General features: G+C 36.8%; 2 protein-coding genes across 4 annotated transcripts; both read right to left on the reverse strand.

The window, feature by feature from the left end:
• Positions 1–25: 25 nt before the first annotated feature.
• On the reverse strand, positions 26–6,299 carry LOC145604609 (peptidyl-prolyl cis-trans isomerase FKBP16-1, chloroplastic-like). Of its 2 annotated transcripts, none has more exons than XM_081660511.1 (8): positions 6,056–6,299; positions 4,478–4,588; positions 4,344–4,378; positions 3,257–3,350; positions 2,906–2,966; positions 1,976–2,021; positions 362–432; positions 26–259 (listed from the first exon to the last, which is right to left on the reverse strand). In XM_081660511.1, exons 1-8 carry the CDS (start codon positions 6,121–6,123, stop codon positions 182–184), a joined length of 564 nt encoding a protein of 187 aa, XP_081516637.1. In that variant the 5' UTR covers positions 6,124–6,299; the 3' UTR covers positions 26–181. The 2 variants fall into 2 exon arrangements, with proteins under 2 accessions (XP_081516637.1, XP_081516636.1); XM_081660510.1 differs by having other exon boundaries at positions 4,478–4,657; positions 6,056–6,289.
• Positions 6,300–7,689: 1,390 nt separating this feature from the next.
• Positions 7,690–18,417, reverse strand: LOC145603664 (oxysterol-binding protein-related protein 3C-like). 2 transcript variants are annotated; one of them, XM_081659613.1, is made up of 11 exons: positions 18,152–18,417; positions 17,804–17,897; positions 17,216–17,275; positions 16,981–17,053; positions 16,786–16,904; positions 16,480–16,601; positions 11,440–11,616; positions 10,694–10,838; positions 9,899–10,077; positions 8,602–8,849; positions 7,690–8,123 (listed from the first exon to the last, which is right to left on the reverse strand). In XM_081659613.1, exons 1-10 carry the CDS (start codon positions 18,250–18,252, stop codon positions 8,603–8,605), a joined length of 1,317 nt encoding a protein of 438 aa, XP_081515739.1. In that variant the 5' UTR covers positions 18,253–18,417; the 3' UTR covers positions 7,690–8,123; position 8,602. The 2 variants fall into 2 exon arrangements, with proteins under 2 accessions (XP_081515739.1, XP_081515738.1); XM_081659612.1 differs by having other exon boundaries at positions 17,159–17,275.

The raw sequence follows: 18,417 nt of genomic DNA on the forward strand, positions 1-18,417 counted from the left end.
GGGAGACCTGTAACATGAATTCATATGCAAAGAGGGTATCATCCACCAGGCATAACTGATCTAGATTAAGAGCTTCAATGAATCAAGAAATGGTTTCATATATTCATAATTACAGAAGATGTGATAACTTATCTGACATGCACGCCAAGCAACATGTGAAAACCCAAGCATATCAAGGGCATTACAATATTTTCAAAAGCTGCACCTCAAAGATCAAAGGCTCATTTGCATGGGACAGAAGGCTACGTCGAGGGCCAAACTGCAATGAACAACCATAATGAGTTATATGTCTAGAAACATCTTAGTATGGAGGAGAAAAGGAGAAACAAATAACAAGTCTACTCCATCTAAGAGAAATAACCTCCTCTGGGATGGGTTTCAAACTTTCATTTACATATCCCATTGATGGCGGAATCAAGGCTCTCCTCTTCCCTAAATGCATTCAATGAAGCATATACTCCAGTTAGTTGATCAAAAAAGAGAAGCCAAAAGAAAAATGCTAAGGATTTCCATCAAAAATAAAAGAAAAGGTTAAGGATATATAAAATGCAACAAAATCAAACCACATCAGATGCAATAAAGAAAAGACAAAGGGGGAAAGTCTGCAGTATTACATCAAGAAATAAAAACTAGCAGGCCCATAGATAAGGGTTACAGCTTAACAACAAAGAGATAGCAATCATCTACAGACTCAACAGTTAATCCACATAACACACTATTAAAACAAATGAAAAATTCACAAGCAACAGTAAAATTATGTTACATGGATTTTTATAGTTGCAACTAGGCACTTTGGGGTAGAATATAACATGGAAAATCTTAATCTAAAAAAGAGTATTTATACTATTTGGGTAGAATTGACATGAAAATTCAAGAATCCTTAAAAGTTCAACTAATATCATATAATTTTCTGCCACTACATAAACCATAAGCAAACATCATAACCAGTCACTGTTACTGTCTGATAGATACTCTTATGAGACTCAATAGGATGACTCACTGTAGAAGCATGAGAAAGGTAGCTATGGTCTCGGAAGAAGCCTGTTATTCACACTTTCTTCTATTAGGCTTTTGGGAACATGTGGCCTAGCTGCTGCTAACAGGCCTATGAAATTGAATATAAGTGATGAACCTGTCTTGAATTACGGTAGGCTCAAACAGCAATTTCCATTTCTTAGCCAGCAGCAAGAGATCAGAACTGAAGGGATGCAAAAATCTAGGAGGATGAAATAAGAAAAGAAATGTAGAAACCCAGGCATGTAGATAGCCAACATCTTTAAAGCAGATATAATTTTTTTTTTATTTATTTATTTATTTATTTTTTTTTTTTTTTTGAATGGATAAGCAGATATAATATTATAATAGATTGATTTGCAACTTTTCCAGAAGAACGGCAGAGGTTTATACAGCAAACCACCCAAAAGTGTAAAATTAGTCCCATACTAAATCATTTGCAATTTCAAGATTCAATATAGAATATACAAATAGATATATCACATATGCTCACTAATCAACCTTTCAGATTTCTCTAATTATATAAGGAGCATGTCACTACCAAGATTTAGATCAAATTAAAACAATATGTCAATCTGTCACATGCAACTCAAAAGCCGCATTTTTCGGTTTTTCCCCTTTAGATAAGAAAGAGTTAATCGCTTTGATAAGAGAAGAGAAAAGGGGAGTAAAACTGATCCAGGATTCCAGACTATACTGTAGAGCAACACTTTTTGGAAAATCCATATCACCTTCAGAAATTCAAATAAATGCACTAAAATAAACATCCAAGTGAATATAATCAGCTGAGGGAGGGGACTAAATTTCAATAGTTAGACACACTAATAAGTAGTACCAGCGTGGCTGTTTTGGTATTAAGTGCTCAAGGCTCAAGCAATAATACAAAAGTCCAATAGCAAACAAGTAACATATCTTCCTTAAAGAATACAGATATTCACCCAATATGTCATTCAAAATTTACCTCCAACTTTCATGCCAATTAATACATCCTTCAAGCCTTTTATGATCTGTTTACAAGTATTACAACACTCAATATTAGTTACTTACACATTATTTCAAAAAAAAAAAAAAAAAAAAAATATTAGTTACTTACACATCTCACATTTATAAATATATTTTCCAAAAGGAATCACAATATGGCAACACAGATGCTCAAGCTACCCAAGATAATAGTATAATATGTCCTTGAGCATCAAGAAGCGCCATACTGTACCATGACCCCAATACCTCTCAAGAGGCTTCTGCCTATGAAGGGGAAAGTTGGTAGTATATATACATATCTAAGTCCCAAGAGGCACAGATTAAGATAAAATGTTCCCAATCAATAACAAAACCCACATTGAAAAAAGGCTTCTGCCTATGAAGGGGAAAGAGGGTTTATTACTCCACAATAATTTTCAAACAACTAGACAATTTAGGGTCCATTCGGTATCACTGTAATTTTCAATTTTTGTTTTTGAAAAGTCAAAAAACATATGTCATTTAAAGAATCAACAATTAGTCAAACCTATTGAAATTATGGTTATTTAGGAAATTGACAGCAGTAAAGTGAAAACCACTATTTCCTGATTTTGTTTTTTGTTTCGTTGTTTTCAAAAGTACTGAAAAATGAAATAAAACACGTTAACGAGAAGGCCTTTAATGACAATTTTTTAACTCATTACTCACTCCGTCCCTAAATTACATTCCTATTTATAGCATTTATTTCTCACATAATAGAGGAAAGTAGGAATGTAATAGGGACGGAGGGAGTACAATTTATAGCAGAAAAACAATGCATCAATATAAGAATTAGGAGTACTATACTACTATTAAAGAAGTAATCAGAATGAAACGATATCCAAGAATTATGTCCTTCCTTGTTACAGCTCTATTTGCACAGGGTATTTACCTGTTTTTCATCCAGAGTTAGTGTAACAGGCATGGCTTCTCCAGTAAATTGATCTACTGTGCTGAATAATATGCATAAAATAGAATAAGCCTGGGAACATACGAGTGGTTTGCACAATAATGTGAGAGCGGAAGTAAAACAATAGAGCATAGTTTCCAGAACTTGATTTTTAAAAAAATATAAACAAAAAACAAGGTTAAAGAAAGAGATTAAAAATTATAGTTACAGGAATCAAGAATCCAAAATTATTCTAAGAAGAATAATAGGCGATGAAATCATGGCATAGCACAAAAATTAGAAAAGAAGGAACATGCTGGAGGCTGTGGGGGGAGAAAAAAATAATTCCCATACCTGTAAACAAAATACCCATTTGATCGCCGACAAACGTAATTAAATGCTACAACATCTCTTTCCTTAGCTGCAGGTCCCTCTCCATCAACAATATCTGCAATAGACCACAATCGACTCAGAAAATTTCTATGGTTGAACCATGCATGGAGCATAGCCCTTATACTTGTGCGATGGCATAGATGATATCTACAAGTAATAGGTTAAAGGGCTGTATGGATCGGATTTCACTTGAGGGTCAAGGATTGATGCTAGTGTGTATCCTAATCCAACCTGAATGCATCAAGGAGTTATTTCACTTAGTCTACAAGTTTCACCATGTTATCTCCAGGATTCCCGGGGTTCAAAGGAGGGTTTTTTATGCTCGAAGAAAAAGATTTTGCAAACATAATAGGTTGGAATAGTCCATCCCCTGCCTCCACCTTCCAATTTTTGACAAAAAATAACACTGTGCTTAAGATTTTAAATAGCTATGGTGGAAGGAAAGAGGAGGAAAGGAGAGAGAAAGGAATGGAAGGGAAAAGGTGAGCTTGCTTTTTCCTATTTTTTAACATCAAAAGAATTTGGCTTAGTAAAAAGGAAAGAAAATCAATCCCTCCAATTTCCAATTCCAATCCCTTCCCTCTTCCCCAAATCTCCAAACAAGGCAGTTTCTCTTCCCTCCCCATTCTCTTAAAATTACCCTATCCAATCACATAATACCGATTGAGTCAAGGCAATGAACAGGTATTGTACCTATGCTGATGGTACCAATCATCAGCATATAATGGACTAACTTAGTGCTACACACCCTTCTTTCTCTTGCAAACTCCTATACTGATGTTCTCTCTTTGGAGTGCACTATTACTCTAGACAGAAAGTATGCACATCCTGGCTGAAGGGAAAAGTTACATACAAAAGGCAAAAGGCCAACAGACCATAAGAGTGAAACTCTAGGAATATGAAAGCTACTCTTTGCAGCAGAAATTTTCAGTATAAAGACTATGAACAAGTTGTTATAATACATTGATACACAGGGAAATATCAAGTTCAGGACCATAATTAAACCAGCAACCTTGCAAGAGAGCATGATCTCCAATGACATATATACCTTGAACCCTTACTCCACTGGGAAGCTTCCTGGTACTGGATACTTCAAACATCAAATGTCATTCGCATAGAAGATGAGCTGAGTAGCATGCCAGTTAGAGAAAAGAGAAATGCTGGAAAAACTTGGTAATTTACCGAAGTATTTCAGGCTCCTCCATCTGAGGGATTGGTGCACCAAGAGCAAGATTTACATTATACAAGATAGGTACAGCTCCCATGGAAAGTAACATCCTCCTTGAAAGGTTTCTAGAAGTCAAAGAAGCAAAATCGGAAACAGAGTAATTTGCAGTGACATTGAGTTTTCTAGTTGCACCACTGTAAAAGACGATAGAGATTATAAGTTAGTCTCTACAAGTGTAGGATTACACAGAAATTTTCAATTAAAAAAGAATGTAGTCGAATTAACGAACAAAGAAAACTGTCACTGAACTATAAAGCTTCTGATTTCAGCAAAGTCATAATTAGTCCAATGTGGTGGGATGTTTTCACAATTTAAACGAGAGAGAAAGGGAGTATAAGTTAATAGTAAAGATACTGTTGGTAGCAAATGAACAAGAGGTTTATTTGCAATAGAAAGAATGGTGCAATATACTCAAACAAATCTCAACCTCATGTTTCATCAATTAATGCATGAATTTTGAGAGAAATTTCTCAAGGTTGTATTAGATTTAAAGGAAATTTTTTGATTTGTATATTACGTTCTATAGAACTTTGATCGGCTTTTAAACTACTTTGTATTTTATACATAGGTCCATTGCTTTAGTGAGATGGAGAAAACTAGGGAAAGAGAGAAGAAAGAAAACGCAAAATGAATAAAATGCAACATTTACATTTAGAGCAGATACTTCTCCCGTCTCCGTATCTACAAGAGAACGGAGAAGAATAGGAAATTAACTTATTGGGGAGAGGATATTTCCACCCCTTCTTACCCCAAAAAACCAATTATAGCATGAAATTGGCAATTCTTATACTAGCAAATTCCTTGAAAAACAGCTTATCCTCTTGGTGTATAACTGTATATCATATCACATTTTTCCAATTGTTTAGGCCAACTAGGCAACTACATATCATCGCCCGTTCTAACAAAGAACATGAGTTAATGTATGACAACTACATATCATCGCAGACTAAAAAGGATTTTAATATTGCTAAGTGACTAGCAAGCTCTTATGATTTCAAAGAAAAAGTTGCATTATAGCAAAGTGTTAGCCAGCCATCAAATTATTTCCTAATTTCTAATGTCAAGTAACTTTCTTTTCTGTGAATGACTGTATTTTCCAATCATATGCAACAATTTCTCTAACCAAATAATTAGTTTTTGCTTGTGAATGTCATAAAGCAACTATCGAAACAAAAAAAACAAAAAAACAAAAAATCATACCTTTTTCATGGAATCCAAAAACCCTATCAAGATATTTATATAACCCAAGTTCAATATGGTAAACAATTCACATTCAAAGCATTACAAATTCATAAAATCATATCAAATTAGCCATAAAATTCTCAAATTGCTTCAATTTGATCAGACTTGCTCCAAATTGTAAACAATGATTTCAACTAGCAACAGTCAGAAAAATAATATATACGAAGTATACTTCTTCATAAAAAGAAAAAAAAAAAAAAAAAAAAAAATAGATGATATTGAATACTGAAATAAGCTTAAATTTAATTGGGAATTCAGAAATAAATGTAGAATTTTGAATAAAAGATTACCGTGGTAGCAATGAAGGGCAAGGAAGAGAAATTGAAAGTTGCGGCAAAGAGACAGGTGTGAACGCCATTGTTATGCAAGCTCAATTTTTGTTGAGCTTCAAAAATGATGAGTTGATGAGTGTGACCAGAAGTACAGGAAGTAATGAGGAAAATCAGAATGAATGAAACCAATAGAGTTACAGTATTTTTTTATTTTTTATTTTTATTTTTTTTTAAGAGAGTCACGAAGATGGGTGATGAATGAAGAATCGATCCAAGAAATTCTTGGAATTAAGAATCTCTCATGTATATTCTTTCCCTCTTTTTATTCTCTCCTCTCTCTACCTTTTTCTCATTTATTACAATTAGGGTCTGTTCATATTTACTGAATTGAGCTGAACTGAACTGAACTGAACTGATTGGAACTGAACTGATTGGAACTGAACTGAACTGAACTGAATTGAGCTGAAATGAATATTTTATGTGAGAGAGAAATTAAGAGCTGAACTGAACTGAACTGAACTGAACTGATTGGAACTGAACTGAACTGAACTGAACTGATTGGAACTGAACTGAACTGAAATTAAGTAAATGTGAACAGGCCCTTACTCCGTATTTTTTAACGGTTAACCACGATGAGGGGTCCCTACCTTATTACAAATATGGGGATATGAGGAATAAAACCTCATCACTTGGGGGGAGATGGAGGGACTAACCATCCCTTCGTATCTCTCTCTTTCTCATAACCACCACTACAATGTGCATCAGCCGTCGATTAGTTGTCCACCTATTTAAACAAAGTTCCACCGTTATTGCCTACCTTTCATGTACAAAAAAATCCAACACCACAAAGATGTTGGAGTTCGTAGTTGGAGACTTGGAGCCACCACCTTGGTGGAAGGCTCAAACAGGGTACAAGTGTGAAAAAATAAAGCTAAGCTTTATTATCCCAACTAAGATTTATTATTGAGTGACTTTGAGTCCATTGGAACAATTCTACTACAGTGTACACATGTCATTGGGTCCATTAGAAACAAACATATAGCATAGTTAGGATTATTAAATAATAAACATTAATTGGGATTATTAAAAATAAAACGATCATAATTGAGATTATTAAAGTATATTATTCCAAAGTTTTTTTACTTGCAACAATTCTACTAAGTGTACACTATTTATATAATTTACTTGAAATTAACCAATCCCCTACTGTACTTCGTAGTAATATTCTAGTAAACGACTACTACTCCGTATTACTTTTAATATCTCAATTTTCTTATGACTTTCTTCGTTGATTTTGATTGCTACTCATATTCTCCTATATCCCTACAGTCCTACCTCTTAGCGGTAATCATATGCTAGCTAGAGAATGATGACCATGTCCAGTCATACTAAATGTTACGTTACGGTGGAGCAACGCATATAAATGGAAGGGCACCCACACCACCATTGAAGCATCCTCCATTAAAGCTTCCTCATCGTCGTAGTTATTAGTAGTTGGAATGGAATCGGTTTGTCAAATTAGTTCATTAAGTTGCTCCAGGTTAGTTTTCATCACAACCAATGTATGAATTATAGTAAAAATAACCAAATAACAAGTATAGCATACGAAGCTAGCTATGAACAAAACCTATGACCGGGCAAAAATTAGTGCATGAAGATTGTCAAAACATTGAATAAGGAATTTCATTCTAAACTCAAACAAATAAAGAGCTTAATGTCTGTCAACTAAGAGTACAAAAATCAAACAAGCAATATATAAACAAAAAAGATAGTAAAACATAAGCTATCTTTAGATGGACCTGGTCTTTATAAATCCAACTCGAAAAAATGGTAAACAGGGCGACCATGCATACCGGTGAGGAATACTTGATAGATGATAGAGGACCTCTCACCTCTGTTCATCTGTTGATTCTGTTTGAAAAAATCATCTTCATAATAACGAGTTTATACAATTTAATGCAGGATACATTTTTCTATTTACTACTGGTAAATTTAAAATGGCTGGTAGGAGAGATCATATCATCCTTTGGATAGCTTCACATGCCACTCCTGTAATTTGCAGTTACGATGACGGCACACAAAATTTCTGCAAACAAAATGATAGTGTTATAATGTAGCCTAGCGTGATGAATTCCCTTTTACCCTGTTTCTAAACCTTGTTCCCTCTTTGTATGTATAATGTAGCCTAGAGAAGGCTTTGGTCTTGCAATCCATTTCCAATCCTTAAAAGAGGTGCAAATGTTGGAACTTATTTGGCAGAATCTAGATTTTGGATCTATGACAAGTTGACAACCACCATGCAATCGACAACACTTCATGGTTAAAGGCCCAGTTCAGGTTCATTTGATTTTGGCGCAACTAAGTTAGACACTAACCTCAGGTATGAATGCATTTTAGATTATAAATTCCTATTGCTACCTGTGTAGTTGACCTGAATTGGGTAAAGGCTTGATTTTGGTTTAGATTCTTTTGGCATGCGGAGGTAAAGACCAGGCTAAACCAGAAGGTAATACTTTATGGGACGATTATCACTAGACATTTTTAAGTGGTGGGAAAAACTTTACCTCAAACACCAGATAAATCATTATACTGCCAAGGGTTGAACTCCTTGGTTTTCACATCTTCTAGCTCAACAATATCAGAGCTATCTATAGCTGCCCGATGCTCAGTATATTTACCATTGTACTGGTAAATCTCCATATCACCCCAGGGGGTAGTTGCAACATCTTCGGTCAAATCAAACCATCTTGGAGTGAATTTGTCACCCTTGGTTTCTCGATTTCTCTTCTCTGCTCTCTGCCTCTCCTCCAAACTGAAACAAAATATAATCGAAACCTTAAGGTAAAAGGACATAAGCACATAACAGCACAAAATTTATTTTACCCTGGAACAGGTACAAGGATTTCTCTTTGAATTAAGGTACAAAAGCTTCTCAAACATGTTTTCTTTTCTCTTTGTATTAAGTTTGTGTTGTGCAGCTTGTACACAAGAAGCTCGTGCAAAATTGACAAATCACTAATCTATGTGTGTTGTATATGTCAGGAGATGGCAATAATAAGAGGAAATCCTTGCTAATTATTCTTTATCATGACAATGAAATAATAACACTGAATGAGTGTCAAAACAAGACACTAACATGAATGTTAAACAATGTAACATTATCAAGACTTATGATACTTCTATCTTATTGCAAGAAAAGACTGGTAGAAGCATACGACCAAAAGCAACAATACAGGACCAATCTGACACCAGCCAAGATGAAAACATAGGATGGAAAATGAAGCGGACATTTATATTTTTTACAACCTATTGAAGCATCAATATTCCGAAACACTCACAAACAATCAACTTAGTTAAACTTTAAAACATCATAGTTACCATAAGTCAAGATTAGAATTGAGGCTATTTCTCAAACTTACAGCACAAAAAACAATGTTCTGATCTTAATTAAATGGTTCAAAGCTTTAATGACACATCAGGGAAATACCTCCACTCCATTGGAAAATTTCAGAATTAAGTTCAGCACAAAGATTAAGTGTAGTTATTATGAAAGTGGAGGATAGAGATAGGAAAAGGAGTACGGATAAGTGTTGTGAATTGTGATTCTTATGAAAAAGAAATTAATTACAGTGGAGAGAGAAAGGAACGGTGGAGATCATTTCTGAGCATCTAAATATAGTACCTGCTCAATATCTTTTAATTTGGAACAGAAAAGGTAAAAAAAATTCCCAAAATATGAACAGGCACTGATCATATTTGCAGCATAATGACATCCATCAGCCAACTTTCACATTGGTCACTCATTTCATGAAGATAAACAGTCCAAAAATGTAGAAACACAACCATAGACAGAAGAGAAACCTGCTCTTTTCAGCACCAGACTTAGATAAATCGCCCATCTCAAGAGCATATCTATCAGGCCGTAAACGTGAATCTGAAGCCAGTAACTTCTTGGGGGCTGTATCAAAACTGTTTATCTTGTGGGCAAAGTATGTATATTGATATTTGTCATTTTTCGGAGTATCTGCAAGATGCCAAGCCTGCAAAATGTATACATAAACAACAGTCATGATTAGGTGTGAAAACTGAAACCAAATTTAGCAGAACTTGAAGTTTACATAAAGGCGCGTAATCTGCTAGGATGATCTACTGACCTTATATCATTTCAAACCAATTAAGTTTAAAAAAGTTTAAATAAGTTTAATAAGTTCAGATAATTTATCCACGTTATAGCAAACTAAGCTCATATAAAATAAGTTTAGACAAAATAAGTTCAGACAACATGAAAAGAATAGAACAAACCCTTAGTTTTGAAACTTTATTAATTTATACTAGATATCATGCAGAGTAGAAGAATCCTATCACTGATGAGGATTAAGCTTCATTTTTCTTTTCACAGAGATTCATAGACTATTATAAATCCATTCAGTAAGATATACTCATACAATCATAGATTTACACTAGGAAAGATAAAGAAACACCAAAACTGACACATCTAAGTTCTAAACAGTCATAAGGCTTAAGAATAAGCCAGTCATCATGTTCAATTCCATCTGCGTATCCGCCCTTATGCTCAAAATATTTCACCGAATGATTCTAGGAGATTAAAGCCATAAAGACATATCAGAGAAAAACTGAAGTTTCTTAGATATGAACCTCTTTCAGTTCTGTGCCAGGTAGAGGTTCCCCTTCGACGTCACATGGTTGATAACTCATTGACTCATTCCATTTGCCGGTCATCAATATTTTAGGTTCCTCATTAGCATCATATACATAACCATCCACCTCATATCGACCAGCTCTACAAGTAAATACAAGCTCAAATAAGCCAGATTCCTTACAGAAAAATGAGTGCAGGGAAATGAAATAGTCTTCAAGCCTGCAGACTTGAAATAAAGTTGCCACTAGCCAATCTAATGACATTTATAAACAAGCAACACTGTACCCATCTAACTATTCTAAGCCAAAACAGGTAAGAATTATATAAAAATAATAAAAAATAAATAAATAAATAAGTAATAAATGCAGAAAGCCAGAAACAGGAAGTGCACGTAACAAGTGCACTCTGGAAGGGCTTAGGGCTAACAAATGGTACTGACAATTCAGACTTGGAGACACACATTTGACTACATAATGCCATGGACTAAGCCAAATGTCTTTCGAAACCATCCTCTACTTATTGGTTGAGAACTAGCATGTCAATTGTCTTTCAAACATTCTAATGCGAGTCTTAGACACTATGATGATGGATTGATGGTATTGTATGTCAAAACAAAGGAATATAAAGAAAATTAAGAAATTAAAAATAATAAAACAAGAAGATAATCAAGCAGAGAAAATACTAAGCGCATCATTGTCTGGAATACAAAATTTGTAATTAAAGAAACAAAATCACTACATACCCAAACCAACCACATGGTTGAAAATACAGCACAACTTTATCTCCAGTAGTTAAATTGGTCAGTATCATCTCGCCAGATGAATCAACCCAAGTTCGGCCAAATATTAGGTTGTGAACTTTTGTAGGAGGTGGGACCAAATCCAACACTACACCACTTCTTTTGAGAGTGACACGGGTCCTGCATTCAAGATAACCATGATTAATAACACAGCAAACTAAAACAATATGATGTAGTAAGCTTCACTGCCATATACTATCGGACTATCCATCACAGCACTAATTCACATGAAAATAAATGTGTCAAGAATCAAGATATATAGAATTATTTTTTAACATAGAGTAATAGTAATAGTGATGTCAAAGCACCCACTTTGGATAGAGATAAAACAGAAAATGAGAGCCATGGGTCTAAGTTCTGGTTGTTTTCTGGTCATGCTAGGCATGACTCCTACATGCCTAAACAAAAAGCTGCTAGATCATACCAGAGGGCTGTACAGCCATCATACGAGCTCACACTACTCTGTTCATTAAAGTCCAGGAAATAAAGAGCCACAGAATGAGGCAAGAAGCAACCAACACCATTTCCACAATCCACACTGAGCTAGCACAACCATTTCATGTCCCCTGATGCCCTTGTGCTGTAGCTTTCATCAAGCATTTGCAATAAAATTCTTTTGATTTTACTCGTTAGTGATGCAAGCATGATGCTGATAAGGGTTAATGCCAGGAAATATGAGCTTCCACATAGGGGTTCAACAAAAGAGAGAGAGCAAGTACTTTAGCTTGTTAATGATATTGCCTTAGTGACTGCATTTTTCCTTTTGTGACTTTGATGCTTTATTAATCCAAGCTTGTTGCTAGTTTATTGGAGTATTGCAATGCACCCATCACACCCACCACCAGACAGAGTCAGAAACAACAGAGGCAACAGAATAGCAGCAACATACAATCACTCCCAAGCACAAGCAACGGTCCACTGTTTGGCAGGCTGTGTTCTTTAGAGTTTTACTGTGGGTAATTTAGCTACAGGACAAGTTGTAGTAAAATAGCAATTAAGGCCTTTGGCCATATGTGTAGTACTTGTAATAGTTTAAATAGAGGAGGGCAGTAGCTAGAGAAATGAGGCAGAAAGTATTAAGCTTAGAGAGTCTTGGAGAGTGATGGCCTAAAGCCATTGACGATTGTACAAAAGCTTCGAGCTTTATTTATCCAAATCAACCTTCCGTCCATTTTATTTATCAACACCACGCTAGTTCGTTGCAGTTGGTATCAGAGCAACCATGGCTCCGACAGCCCCGACAGTGACCGTGGAACGAGTTGCAGCACTTGAAGAACGTTTGGAGGAGATCAGCGACAAGGTAGGGGATGGTGAAAATTCCATTCAGCAAATCTTGATGACTACAATCCGAGAGGGTATGGAGGCTATTCAGAAAACTTTGACAGAGAGATTCAACAAGAATCAAGAAGAGGCAGCCCGCAAAAACAGAGATGCTATTGAAGAGTCCAGCCGCAAGAACATGGCTGCCATTGACGAAGCAACCCAGAAAATTGAAGGTCGCGTGAACCGGATCAGAGATGAACAGAACCAGCAAAATGCCCTTATGAAGAGCAACCAAGACAAATTTTTTGATGAAATCAGAGGAATGATGGCGACCTTGAAGGACAAGGAGAAAACACCGAACGCGGTGGATGAGGAGGTGGAGCAGCCGCTGGGTGCTGGTGGTTTCAGGGAACCACCACTAGGTCCAGGTGGCTTTAATGAACCGCCGCAAGGAGCAGGTGGTGGTAACGGGCAGCCGCTAAGCGCTAGTGGTTTCAACGGGCTCCGTTTTGGAACTTGGGACCCCGGAGAGAGAGAGGGCATTCGGAATCAACCCCTTGATCACTCCGACGGTCGTGGTGGTTGGAAATACTGCAAGCTGGACATGCCGACCTTTGACGGCGCCGATCCCGACGGTTGGATTCTTCGAGGAGAGCAATACTTTGAGTTTTATAGGTTAACGGAGGTGGAGAAGCTCCAAGCGACGGTGGTGGCCATGGACGGCGACGCGCTGCATTGGTATCAATGGGAAGGTCGGCGCCGACCTCTAATCGGGTGGGAGGATCTCAAAACTCGGGTTTTAACTCAATTCCGGCCGGTGAATGAAGGGACCCTCCATGAGCAGTGGCTTGCCGTGGAGCAAACCACCACCGTGGTGGAGTACCGGCGCTTGTTCATAGAGAGGGCTTCACCTCTACTAGACATCCCGGAGAGTATCATGAAGAGCCACTTCGTGAACGGGCTTAAGGAGGAGATAAAGGCGGAGTTACGGATGTTAAACCCGTGGACCCTTGAGGACGCCATGGATCTTGCGATCCGGGTAGAAGAGAGAAATCGGGTCAGTCACATGAAGAACCCTAGTGGAGCCTTTCCTAAGTATGGACCCTCTTCTGATTTTAATAGAAGCCTAGCTTCTATCCCTCTTATTCTGCTAGGAGCTGGGCCGGCCCAATCCTACACAACACACAACCAGCCTTTTAACTCCACAAACCCCAACCCACAAAATGCTCAACCCCAGTCGCACAACCCTTCAACTCAAACCCAAACACCTTTCACTACCAGCAAAACCAGTCCTACACCACCGCAAACCCCATCCAAACTCCACAAACCTCTGTAGCTTCGATAAACCACCCAACCCACCCCTACCAAAATCGAACCAACCCAAGCTCCACCAGATTTAGTGGGGAGGTGCGGCGCCTAACTGAGAAGGAACTTCAAGACAAAAGGGCGAGAGGCCTCTGTTTCAAGTGCGACGGCCGATGGACGGGTCCCACTCACGTCTGCACAGCCAAGAGTCTAAGCGTTCTAATTATGGAGGATGATGAAACGAACAACGCAAGCGAGCTGATGGCACTAGAGGGGACGGCAGCAGGGGAGTTGCTGGCTGCGATGTCGATGAATCCTTGACTCCCACCTTGAGGACAAGGTGGCTCTTTTGGGGGGCGGTATTTCAATGCACCCATCACACCCACCACCAGACACAGTCAGAAACAACAGAATAGCAGCAACATACAATCACTCCCAAGCACAAGCAACGGTCCACTGTTTGGCAGGCTGTGTTCTTTAGAGTTAAACTGTGGGTAATTTAGCTACAGGACAAGTTGTAGTAAAATAGCAATTAAGGCCTTTGGCCATTTGTGTAGTACTTGTAATAGTTTAAATAGAGGAGGGCAGTAGCTAGAGAAATGAGGCAGAAAGTATTAAGCTTAGGGAGTCTTGGAGAGTGATGGCCTAAAGCCATTGACGATTGTACGAAAGCTTCGAGCTTTATTTATCCAAATCAACCTTCCGTCCATTTTATTTATCAACACCACGCTAGTTCGTTGCAGTTGGTATCAGAGCAACCATGGCTCTGACAGCCCCGACAGTGACCGTGGAACGAGTTGCAGCACTTGAAGAACGTTTGGAGGAGATCAGCGACAAGGTAGGGGATGGTGAAAATTCCATTCAGCAAATCTTGATGACTACAATCCGAGAGGGTATGGAGGCAGAAAGTATTAAGCTTAGAGAGTCTTGGAGAGTGATGGCCTAAAGCCATTGACGATTGTACGAAAGCTTCGAGCTTTATTTATCCAAATCAACCTTCCGTTCATTTTATTTATCAACACCACGCTAGTTCGTTGCAAGTATTTTTACTTCCTTTTGTTTTTTCTCATGTGAATTCATAACTCTATTTTCCCGTTCAATCTCAGAACAAAAAACCCTGAAAATATTTTCTTTTATACATTAATTTTGGAAGATTTTGATTCAAATCATCAGAATTCCAAGGGGCCTGCAGACATCGACTTTCGGTATGCATGTCAAAGATAAATATATCATCAAAGCTGACATCTGAGCAAAAATCTTAGTGGGTTAGCAAAAGTTTGAAATTTTAAACGCCCCAATCATTTTACATCCTCCCTTTCTTTCTCCACACCTCAACGCATATTCTGAAATTATCCTTTTCTGCCTATAGTTTTTCAAAATCCTCAATTGTCAAAGTCTAAATCCACAAATGTAATCCCTCAACTGAGGAAGATAAAAGAACTCATTTCATGATAAATCCAATTCCAACTTCCAAAAAAACATGTCAATGAAGCCGACGTCTTAAACAAGTCTTGGGTAAAAATTATTGGCAAGCTAAAGATAAAGTAGCATACCTACTCCAAAGAATAGTTTGAAGATGGCAAAGCTATTGGAGATGAAAGAAGGATTCCAATGAAGCAATAAACATTCAACAGAGATGATGATTATGATACCAATCATCAAAACAGAGCTTCTATACTTGGAAGGTAACTATAACTCTCTTGCATCCTTTGAATGATCGAGGAAAATAACATCTTCACAACAAAGATTACAATGATACTAATGTAAATTGGCCATTGTCTAGTTTATGAAATACAGAAATGTGCTTAGGAGAACGAAAGGGAAACCTGTAACTTGAAAGGTGCTTGCACCAAGAACAATTCATTAAAGTAAAGGCTCAGGCTCCATGTCAATTGCACAATGCACTAAGGAACCTGAAAAACTAATGTTGATGATATTTAACTTGAATGGTATCTTTGAGCACAAAACAATCAGGTAAATCATTGGTTTTGACCATAATATAACCATATAAGGCAGGCGATTGGCATGAAACCACCTCAATTTTTGAGGATGTAGTACAATTGGCTATAATGTGTGAGAAACATAGCATGACTAAAGGTTACTTTTTGCTCTTGTAGTTCACTAAAGCTAATTTCAAGGCCTCTAGAATGGGGTCTATCCAAGAAATTACTGACGATAGCTATGAGCAAGACCCACATACAATTTTCATTTAAAATTGGTCACCGCAAGTCTAAAAGAAATTACAATTTTCCCAACCAATGTATCTTCAAGAACCTATTTTATGATCAATTTAAAATGGCATCACACCACAAAAAGGCTAGGCATACCTTACACTGCATACATTAAATGCAACCTTAACCACGAACACCTACTAAGAAATTAGATAGCACCATAAAAGATAGATAAATTCCTTACCTTCCAATGGGATAAACATCAAGGGAGTTGCCTAAAAACTTAGTCTTCAGCTTTGATGTCACATCATACGTAAAATGCTCATTCTCACAATGTCCAACACTCATAGGAGGATGATGACTCACCTAAAATATACAGAAAATGCAAATCATCAACTCTACCTAATAAAATGCAAGAATAGCAATCATGGTAAAATTGCTAGATTAGGTAGAAAGAGAAAATAATGTCCATATTTATTTCAAGTCCTGTTCCAAAAGAAGCTACAAACATGTGTTGGTTAAACAGAAGTTCAAAGACAGACAGACAGACCTGCTCTGAAATAAAAGTAATCCCATTATGATTGACCATTTCATAGGTTTCACCAAGGATGGGATTAAAAGGCTTCCAGGTGCGCTGAAAAGCATAGTACACAGATATTGCCCAAGATGCTGCAACCAAGATTTCATATCAGATGAATCATGAATTTGCCTCAGATTCTATCAGAGAGTCTGCTCAGTTGCTCACCAGCATAAACCAATCGCAGATAAGGATCTTCACATTCATCAGCCTGATCTAACAGGTAACTGTACTCCATTATCTGTAACAACCATACACCATTTCCAGAGTTAAACCCGTATCACATCTATATACTGGTAAGCAAAAATATCACTCGCAGCAATGGTAAACAAGAGATGACACAAACCTCTGCCATTTTCTGCAGCATAGTCATAGGCTCGAAGATTATAACTGGTAGAGTTACCATTGATGTCACATCTGACCCAATGTACTTCTGCATCATTTTCCAGTAGCTATCTCTCTCCTGTAATAACAGAAATTCAACAAATGAGGTAAGCAATAGTGATTAAATATTGATTTAGAACAGTCCTGAAAGCTAGTGCACAGACTCTAAAGATCTTTGAGATCAAGCACTGAAGCACACCAAGGTTTCTTGTGGTGAAGGTCAACTTATACCAAAAATAAGCATACTCAAAAGTCCGAGTTATCGAAGTAGCCATACATTGTTACATGAATTATACCCAAAAGCTACTTAGTAACATGTATAATAGGTAAATTATACTATAAAGATTCTAATATAAGTATGAAGTTTCTTAATTTGGAAATTAATAACAATCTGATCTTAATACAAACATAAACATCTAACACAACTTCCATGATTCCATCCCAATAAAATGTAAACAAAAATTCATACTTTAGTACACCCAAAGCTATTTTCTGGTCATTGAAGCTCTTCCATTCCGCTTAGGTACACCCGGGTGTATAATGAAAATTGTGCGACAAAAGGTCGAATTTTAGAAAATTCAATCACATAAATAACAGATATACAAACCTCTTGTTTCCACCTTCCTCTCTGTGCTTCTTCTTCAGCATCATCCTTACCTCCCTCAGGATTTACAACTTCCAGATTTTCATACCCTATAAACCTAAAGATCACATAAAAAATTTAAACACAGTGCTTTAATAATTTAAAAAAAATAAAATCTGGGGTAATTGAAAACAATCATCAAAAATTGGAAAAAAAAAAAAAAAAAAAAAAAAAAAACGAGCGCAAATTGAACAAAAATTAAGTCATCAAAAACATAATTAGTGGAGTAATTCACTAATTAACATTGAAAATTCATCATATAGAACAACATTCAAAAGCGTCCAAAAAAAATGCTTGAAAAAGAGGAAGTACCCATTGACAGATCTATGCATGGCGTTACTGAACATGGATAAGCTGGAAGTCATGGATGAGAAAAATCCCTTATTTTCCATCTTCTTCTTGGGGCTTGGCATAATTGATTGAAAATTTGTGATCAAATTGAATAATTAAGATTCAAATTGGAAACCCTAATTTATGAAATTCGAAGCAGATTAATTTATGGGATCAAAGGAGTGAGCATGACAAAGTAGACTATGCAGGAGTCAGCCAATATTGGGTGTGTTTATTTAGACTTTTCG

This window comes from Chenopodium album, chromosome 22 (genome assembly GCF_948465745.1).
Source record: "Chenopodium album chromosome 22, dcCheAlbu1.1, whole genome shotgun sequence".
Lineage (NCBI taxonomy): Eukaryota > Viridiplantae > Streptophyta > Magnoliopsida > Caryophyllales > Amaranthaceae > Chenopodium > Chenopodium album.

Bases quoted from the DNA above. Each gene is read 5' to 3' on its own strand.
- LOC145604609 (XM_081660510.1), bottom strand. From the start codon at position 6,123: ATGGCGTTCACACCTGTCTCTTTGCCGCAACTTTCAATTTCTCTTCCT. The intron at 4,379-4,477 runs GTAAATTACCAA...TGAAGTATCCAG, and splicing joins GAGGAGCCTGAAATACTTCG to TACCAGGAAGCTTCCCAGTG. The intron at 433-1,975 runs GTAAATTTTGAA...GAATGCATTTAG, and splicing joins AATTGGCATGAAAGTTGGAG to GGAAGAGGAGAGCCTTGATT.
- LOC145603664 (XM_081659612.1), bottom strand. From the start codon at position 18,252: ATGCCAAGCCCCAAGAAGAAGATGGAAAATAAGGGATTTTTCTCATCC. The intron at 16,602-16,785 runs GTCTGTCTGTCT...TGTATATTTTAG, and splicing joins TTACTTTTATTTCAGAGCAG to GTGAGTCATCATCCTCCTAT. The intron at 10,839-11,439 runs GTATGTAGTGAT...ATTTACTTGTAG, and splicing joins CAACCATGTGGTTGGTTTGG to AGCTGGTCGATATGAGGTGG.